At 37.0% G+C, this 9,717-nt stretch overlaps 1 protein-coding gene across 1 annotated transcript in view; it reads right to left on the reverse strand.

Annotated features, from left to right (window-relative positions):
* VPS50 (VPS50 subunit of EARP/GARPII complex) overlaps positions 1 to 9,717 on the reverse strand; it is a 119,103-nt gene that overhangs the window by 103,770 nt on the left and 5,616 nt on the right. Inside the window, exon 2 of the mRNA XM_004602182.2 lies at positions 6,454 to 6,522. Within this exon, the coding sequence (XP_004602239.1) occupies positions 6,454 to 6,522 (69 nt within the window). The remainder of the gene's footprint in view (positions 1 to 6,453; positions 6,523 to 9,717) is intronic.

The raw sequence follows: 9,717 nt of genomic DNA on the forward strand, positions 1-9,717 counted from the left end.
ACAAAGAAGTAATTCAATATTTCAGAGGTTCATCTTTTATAGAAACAACAATACGCTGTAAGGCTGAATATAATACCAAGTCTACTTTTCTATTTTGTGATCAGAAATAAAGCTACATGTACAGCATAAATGTAACTTTATGAAAAAAAATTTAAAAAATCATAACAGGAATTTAAGTAAACATCCTTTATTTTCAGTCAAGTGATTTTTCCTCTCAACAGAGGTTTTATGAGAACAAGAGGTTCCAGTCTATAAAACAACTGGAGCCCTCCAATGGAAGCTGTTAGAAAATATTCAGTATATTTATGGTTTCTACACTAAGCTCTAATTTTACAAAACAATTTCCCAGCTAAAGAGCTAATTTCTTAAAGAAATGTATACAAGTTTAAAGGGGAAGAAAGTTGCATTTCACCACCATTTTCAAATTATATATGAAAAAATAACCTAGCAGCAACCCACATTCAAGACTTCTATTCACTTTTTTAGGTGTAAAATGTTAGTTATGAATGACAGCTCAACAATTCTCCTTGTCATTATTAAGCTCAATATTCTTTTTAATTCTGAAAATAATTTAACCCAATTTTATACCCATAGTTTTCAAAAGGCCACAATCTGAAAATTACATTTTACCCAAACAAAAAGAGAATGTAAAATCTTCTATTTCTCACAGGTCAGCTTTCAAAACCCCACAGGAAAGTTACAGTAAAATAAAAAGTGAAATTCAAATCAACTTCCATTTCTGTATTGGGAGGTATAACAGGAGAAGAGGAAGAATTTGGGGGGGTTGCCAAGGCAAACCAACATTTTTTAAATGCTTATATTTCATTAGCAAACATAAAAATAAAAGCCATTCTACGACAGTGTTATATTTTTTGAAAAATTTTAAAATACACTAGAGCTATAACTGAGAGCCACCAAAATCTGTACATAACTAAAAAGAATAAAAATGAAGTTTTCAACATTCAATTATGTTATTAAAATCATAAATCACTGAACAAAAATTATTTTTGTTTCCAAATGAAATAGGATCAGATACCCTAAAACCATACACACTTCATTTAAGTTTGTAATGAATTGCCAGATGTTTGATTACATGGGGAAATGGCACATTTTCTTAAAGTCCCACTAGAATAACAATGATAATCCATCGAAGCAGCCAGCTCACCAGTTTGCATTTTGTGGTTTAGATAAAAACCAGCCAGCTTTTTTTTTTCTTTTTTGTAGTTTCTACTGCTTTTCTCCAGGCTGTCAGTGCCATCTAGTGGAACTGTGGTGGTAATACTGTTTGAAAGGTTTCAGCCAAGTAATTCATAGACGTTTAGATTGAAGTGGCATTTTAATTCTGCATTATAACACACAAGGGATATAAATGTTTTCAATCGCTTTATATATAAAGTAATTACCCAAACCATATTTTATTTGTTTATTTGGTATCAATATTATTTTCTTAATTTTTTTTAATGTATTAAAGTTTAGGTTATATGTTTACAATGAAAAAAAAAAACCAGATCGTGAGCTTTTTTCCACTCTGGGGAAACCCATGTTCTTGTCTCTCATTTTTTCTCTTTCTCTCTCCCTCCCTCTTTCTCTTTTTCTCTCTTTATCAGTCTCTGCTATCATATTTCTCTAGGTAAGTGCTTTCAATAAAACTAATTTTCTATACACATACAAGATCATGAATTAAAATATTTTAATTCCCCAAATTTACTGATAATAATGAATGTTAAAATCACATAATTAACAAATATTTCATGCTGAAAACTTTGCTAAATTTTGATTTACTTCTTTCATTTACGATTATAATTTTAAAAGTATTTTCCTAAATTTATTATTATGAAAAAGATACCAAAAATACTATTATAGATATTCAAATATTTTTAAAATATCATTAAAAATATTACAAAATTATTGGAAACTGGCCTCACATGCTGGGGGAAGAGGCAGCTCAGAGAAGGGAACACCAAGTAGAGGATGTTGGAAGGACCATTCAGGTTGGAAGATAGAAACTAAAAGTAGACTATAGACCGAACATGAAGGCCACTCAATACCTCTATTGCAAACTACAACGCCCAAAAGGAGAGAGAACAAAAGGGAGTGCCCTCCCGCAGAGGCAGGGTGGGGTGGTGGTGGATGGGGTGGGGGTGGTGAGAGGGGAAACTGGGATCATTGGTGGAGGTGAATGGGCACTGGTGGAGGGATGGGTAAATGATCACTGTATGAGTGAAATGCAAACACAAAAGTTCCTAAGTTTGTAACTGTATATCACAATGATTCTCTAATAAAAAATATATTACAAAATTATAATAAATACCAAGATTTTTTAAATTTTAAGTCTAATCTAAAGAGAAAACATATAACAAATTAAAGTTTATAGAGAAAAATGTGGTATGTTTTTAGTGCATTGAATCTTAACAGCAGGGATTGGAGAGATAGTACAATGTGTATTGCACTTGTATTACATGCAGTTGACCTGAGTTCAATCCCTGGTACCCCATATGGTCCCCTGAGCACCACCAGGAGTGATTCCTGTGTGTAAAGTCAAGAGTAAAGCCTGAGCACCACTGTGTGTGGCCAAAAAACAAACAAATCTTAATACCGTTTTTCTTTTAGTTTTGAAAAACCTCACTGACTGAAATATTATCTTCTGAAAGTAAAAAAAAAAAAAAATCACAAAATCTTTCATTTCAATGTCTATAAACCTTTTCCTAATTCCTTTACCTTCCAAATCCAACACAGTCCTCACCCAGGGTGAGGGTAATAGGTCAAAGGACAGGACGCAGGGCGTGCTGCAGGTTGAAGCCCAGCACTGCATGCTACTAGGAGCACCACCAGGAGTGACTTTTAAGCACAAAAAGATGGGAGAAGGTCCCGAGCACCACCAGGTGTGGCCCCAAAATCAAAACAATCAATACAATTTTTTTTTCTTTTTGGGTCACACCTGGCGATGCACAGAGATTACTTCTGGCTCTGTACTCAGGTATTACACCTGGTGGTGCTCGGAGGACCATATGGGATGCTGAGAATCGATCCGGGTCAGTCTCGTGCAAGGCAAATGCCCTACCTGCTGCGCTATTGCTTCAGCCCCCAATACAAATTTTTTAAACCATCACTTCTAAAGTCTCCCATTAAAAAAATCTCTCCAACACTTCTCCATTTCTTAATAAAACCCCCTATTCTGTTCATCAGAATTCTTTGCCCAGGATTTCCACTTAAAAGTCCACTTTTCCATCAGATACCTACTAAACCTATGGGTATAACCTCCAAAATGCTGTACCCACTTTTACCTGCTGCTAATTCTGAGCTGCATGGCAACTGTGTGCACTTGACATAGACGTGGAGTGTCCTCTATTCTCTGAAGTCAACACTGCTGTTCTCTCGCACTTGGACTGAAACCCAATCATGAATAACTTTATAACTGTGCATCTCACTGTGATTCAATTTTTAAAAAAATTTTTTTTTAATTTAAAAGAAAAGTATTTCTTTGGAGTTCAAGTGTAGATTTATATGGTACTAAAAAAAATCATTTTTAAACAGGTTTCAAAAATATACTCTCAAACACAATCTTAGTAAGTTAACCAAGTGGTTAACAATATTATGCACTATAATAAATTTTACTCATCATCTTATAAACAAGTAAAAATCAAACATAATTTAAAGTGTATCATTTCTTTATATAGATAACAACTTCTGTCAGTAATTACTATCCAGACTAGCTTCTTATACCTGTTAGAAGATCCCATTAATAAGAGATCCAACAATTAATTTCTCCAGGAAAAAAAACTTTCAGTCATCATAAACTTATCACTGTATCAGTGTCATATGTCAAAAAAAAAGTTTTTTTAAAAAAATGTTTCTGGAATAGTTCTTATATTTGCCCTCGCTCCACTCTTATGTTCACATCTTCAACTTGGCAGACATTCCCAAACTTGGCTCCACATTGCAGTTACCTGGAAATATTTCAACAATACTAGGCAGGAAGCCCACGCCACTGAGATTTAACGAAAAATGGGGGGTGGCATGGGTATTAGTAATTCTAAAATGCAGCAAAGATTTGTCCAGAACTAATGAAGGTTCTCTTTTCTCTTTCCTTGCTTTTTGTTTTTGTTTTTATTTCATTTTATTTTTGGCTTTTGCATTGAGAGCTGCAGCCCCGGAAGTCTTCAAAGCTATTCCTGGAATTGTGCTAAGGACTCACTGCTGGCGGTGCTCAAGCAACCATATTTGATGCAGAGGATTTAAACTGGGTTCCACTAGAGACACCGGTGCTAGAAAATGTACACTGGTGGAGAGATGGGTGTTGGAATACTGTATAACTGAAATCCAATCATAAACAGCTTTGTAAAAAAAAAAAAATTAATTTAAAAAAAAACCTGGGGTCCAGTACATGCATGGTAACCCTCATACCTCCTGCTCAATTTCTCTGGCCCCTGTGGGCTTTTTTCCAAATATCTGTTTCCCTTCCTGCAAAAAGTTCTGAAAAGATACCTAATTGCTATGACTTCTGTAATGCTTTCTCCACAAAAGCCTAAATTTGCAGGGTATGGATTTGACGCACTTACTTAAAATGAGGTTCAATGTCATCTTGCCCAGAAAAGACAGAAATTGTACCAGATGATTTCAAGGTTAGTCCCCAATCAGAATTTACATTTATTAAAAAACAAAACAAAAGACTGCTTTCTGATTATCAAGCTTACTTACTGCCCTTCTTCAATTATCCTTTACTGCCCTTCTTCTTCTAGTGAGATGAATCATACAAAATATGCCAATATTTGACCATCTTTGACCTACCAACAGCCGTTTGACGTCATCCTAATGTTTTCCTCTTACTCATCCTTTATACTAGAACCGGAAATGCTCATGTTCTCAAAACCACCCACAGGAGAAAGCCGAGAGTGCTGGTCCTTTGGCATTTTCAATATTTCAAGAGCACAAAGACACAAGATAAACACACAAGAAATCAATCAGGTTTCCTTGGTGCAAGACTACATTTAAGCTTAAACTATTAACAGTCATTCTGCTCTTAACTCTTTGAAAGTTTAATTTAGCTTCTTAGGTGTGTGACAGTCAGATCAATGCCCAGGCTTAACCTCATCTGAACCTTTGACATCTGCTGATCTTGTAGGACCAGAAAAACCTCTGTACCCACTGCCAGCATCCCAAAAGAATCACTGGCCACTACTGAGGTGAGGAAGGGGTGTCAGTAAAAGAGGGCACAAAAAGAAATCACAAATTCACTGCATATCACAGTGGAAAACACAGCACAGCTGATGCTTCAAGGACAATAGGAAGTTCTTATTCTGGTACACTTTATTCTGTAAGAGTTTCATTTGTTAATTTTATATTCACTCAGAAACATTAAAAATAATTCAAAACAATCTAATTCAAGATGTGTTCGTAATGCATAATAATCAGCAAGAGAATCATCTCCCCATTAGAAATTTATGTTTATCTCTTTGTTTCCAATTATAACATTACAAAAAACTGTTTGTTGGTCTTGGTAAGGTTTTCGTCTGAACTATTTCATACAAGAGGGTCGTTTAAATCTTTTTATCATGATTAAAGAATCTGTTTGGGTCTGACCTACAATACAGGCAAAGCAGAATCCACAGTTCCACTCACGAGGGCTGCCAGACCTCAGAAACATGAGAAACTGCCCTCCTGAAGAGCTGGTGCTGCAGCGTGACAGACACTTTGTGAGCAGGGATCAAAAAGAACAAACCCTGTGTATCAAGAAGCCAGAAACAGGAAACAAACAGTGGCGGCAGCTATGCTCCTCAAACTGAAAAATCACAAAAGCAGGCATTAAGAAGGCTTTGATCTGTGATGGAGCCACTATCCACAGCAACAGCACGGAGTGGCAACACCCCAGAATGAAAAGCAGCAGGGACTTATTAACAGTGGTTAATAATTCTCCTGAGGAGAAGCTAGATAGCTTCCAAATTACATCCATTAAATTTGTAGACTGAAAAGCTCGCATGAATATGATGGGCTTAAATTCTAAGTTGTCTACAATGTAACGTAACTTGGGCTTTAGCAAATTTTTCCAAACTCTGCTCCATACCAAATACTAATTAGCCAGGATTTTTGACTCAAGTGTTACATACAGCACAGAAAGCCAATTATTTCATTTTATTTCTCCAAATCACAGCAGATAAATCAATGTGTTTCATATGTATATGTAACTGTCTCCAGGCTAAGAATCTGATACAATAATAATCTCTAAATTTATCTGTTTGGTATTTTTCTGCTTGGCTAAAATGAATCATACTGCATCATAATGAGTAATAGAAGCAAAAACAAGCCCCAAGCCCATTGCATTATAAAAATTTACCTAGCTTATCATAACAACCATCTGCCTGTGGGAAGGAAAACACTCTGTGAATCAATGATTATCTAAAGGCAATACTGTTTTCTTAAGGAAGTGAGGGCATGCTCCCACAAGGCGATCAATACCTTGCCAGGAACCCGAAGATTCTCAATGGCCCCAAGATCACTGATGTTCTCTGGAGGGCTTCTCAGACCCTAAAAAAAAGAAGAAGAAAAAAAAAGAGTTTGAATTGTGGTAAAGAAATATGAAATGACAGAATATACTTATTAAAAGAGAAATCCATACCATGAGTTGGCTGTTGAAGAGACCACTGTGATAAAGAAATCAATACCCCACTTTTCAGAATTAACATTTTAAAAAATAGGTATTTTTTTCTACTTTCCAACATACAAAACATAAATTCTAAAAGCAATTATGACTGAATGCATTCAGTCCTATCAAGACTAAACATACTTTTGGTACTTTAAAATACATTATATAGCATCTTTCTAACTAGTTGAAGTCTAACTAAACCATGATTTGAAATCACATACACACACACACACACACACACACACACATACACAAAATAAGTAACAAAAAACATTGCACAAAGATGTATCTATTCATCATTACCAAGTTCACCTGGTAAAAAGGTCCATATATTGGACAGATTGACAGATATTCCAACCGAGTCAATCACAGATTATACAATAATACTGATTACTTAATTAATATATAAATAGTTCCTCAATTTTATCAGACTAGTGTACCAGTGTACCAAATTTACACTGCATAACTGAAATTCAAGTCTCATTTTTCACTACTTTCTACCTGCTCTTTATAACTCTTTGATTCTTCTATATTCACTTCAACTGAAGGATTCTACAAGTCTCTTACTGTGGGGAATTATCAAGACAGAAGTTACCAACTTAAATATTTTAAAGGGGTCAAAGAGATAATACAGGGGTTAAACCACACTTGCCTCGCACATGGCGACCCCATGACCAATCCCTGGCACCGATCCTCAGCACCTGGGAATATCTGTGAACCATGGGTGATTCTCTGAGCCCCATCAAGAGTTATCCCCAAGCAAAGACACAAGACCAAGCCGTACGCACCACCAGGTTTGGCCCAAAACCCAAAAATAAATATTTTCCTTACGTCTATTCTTAAAAATAAAGACTCTCTAAAGCAGACACCAAAGTCCCTGTAAGCAAACTTAGTAGTACCTTAATTTAAGGCATGATTTCTGCTACAGTCTAGTTTTTGGCTTCAGGTGGCTCAGACTGCCCTTTAATAATGTCCTTGATAACAGAAATAAATGTTGACACTTAGACTGAATACTTGAGGCTCAAGAGTAGCACTTGCAGGGCCAGTGAGATAGTACAAAGGGTAGGGCACTCGACTTGCATGCAGGCACTGAGGTCCAATACCAGGTACCAAATATGGCCCTCTAAACCTCTCCCAAAGTGATCCCTAAGAACAGAGATAGGAGTAAGCCCTAAGCACAGCCAGGTGTGGCCAAAAATTTAAAAAACAACCAAAACTTAGACCATTCCTTTTTTCTTTACAACAGAGGCATGTATTTTATTTTCCCAGCTATAAAAACAGTTCCCTCCCCACCCCAAGCAGAGCTCCCGGTGGCCGAAGACCACCGGAACCTAGCTACAGCAATGCTGGAGGCCCCTCTCCATGCGTTCGGACAGGCCTCATGCATGAAGGTACCGGCAGAGGAACCCAGGTGTGTGTAATCCCATCAGCGGCCAACATCCAGAGAGAGACTTAAAAGCAAGCTCTCAGAAGCACTGTGGCCGCGCGATATCTTTAGCCTACTTCTCCCTCTGGGAGAAACTGGCAACCTTCTGAGAGTTTCCTGCCCACATGGGACAGCCTTGCAAGCTTCCCATGGTGTATTCATATGCAAAATCCAGTAACAAGCTGGATCTCATTCCCCTGACCCTGAAGAGCCCCCAGTTCAACATTGTTAGGAGGGCCAAGTCGAGATAGACTTCTAAGATGTCGGAGAAAGGACAAAATGAGATGTTACTGAGCCCGCCCAAGAAATCGGTGATTAACGGGATTTCGTGATAAAAACAGTATGATATATCTACAATTTTTATGAAAACATAATTTGTCTCATCCCAAGTTCCCCTTCATTATAGGCTAAATTATAGAACATTCTAGTTAGCTTCTCTTTTATACACACATACCATCCTCTAATGTGGCTTTTGTCAAGTCTGTGCCTTTGGCCTTCACCACTCCATGGACTGACAGTTAAAGACTGCCCTAAGGCAACCAATACCCTCCTTCCTTTCCGAATTAACGTCTCTCTACACTTAAAGAACACACTCAGTATGGTGAATGGGTTGTCTCTATCAATAATAGCCATGAACTTTTGAAAAGTAAGATATCTACAGGGCTGGAGAGATAATACAGTGAGTAGGAGTTTGCCTGGCTTGTTGCTGACCTGGGTCCAGTCCCAAGCACCATTTATGGTCCCTCAAGCACTGACAAGAATAATCCCTGAGAACAGAGCCTGGAGTTAGCTCTGAATATAGCCAGTGTAGTCCAAAAAAAGGTAACATGCTCACGTTCCACCAAAGATCTGATGAACAGGTATTTCTGAAAGAAAAGCGAGAATTGAGGTCCAGAAAGTCAAGACAGGAGATAAGGCACTTTTCTTGCATGTGCTGGCCCTGTTTTTAGTCAGCACTGACTGCATATAAATCCATGAGCAAGACCTGGAGTGATCCCTGGACAAAGACACAGGAGCAAGCCCTTAGCGCCATTGGATATAAGTCCCAAAGCAGACAAAATTGGAAGTCTCAAATATACACAAATATATATATATATATATATATATTTAAAATACCCTTTTTTCCCCTCCAAGATTTAAAGATTTAAGTCCCAAGAAAAATAAGAGACCAAGAAGTGTTATTTGCCCCTGTCACCAGTGGCTAGCAAAGTTCCAATAACGAAGCAACTACCACTGAAATAAATTAATTATTCGGTAGAAGTCTCTGGTCTGGCTCCAATCTCCAACTAACTGGAACACTGTGCTCATGGAAACATGCAATTAACTTTGAAATGAAATTTCAAGGGAAGTCTGCTGGAATAAGGAAAGCATGCTGAGATTTAATGGCTACCTTAATTTCCTCACTCACGTAAATACTCTATGCATCTGTTCTTCCTTTCCCAATTTTTCACCAAAATTTGAGTCACAGAAGTGGTTAAGGCAGCACAACTTGGTTAGAGAACAAAGCTTCTATATACATTATACAAATATACAAACATACACACACACACGCGCCATACATGTGAAATAAAACTTAATTTGATTCTAAAGTAAAGTATAAAGTCCCCAAAATAGTTTTAAAATATAATCTCCGTACCTTTAAAACATTTAA

This window comes from Sorex araneus, chromosome 1 (assembly GCF_027595985.1).
Source record: "Sorex araneus isolate mSorAra2 chromosome 1, mSorAra2.pri, whole genome shotgun sequence".
Taxonomy (NCBI): Eukaryota; Metazoa; Chordata; class Mammalia; order Eulipotyphla; family Soricidae; genus Sorex; species Sorex araneus.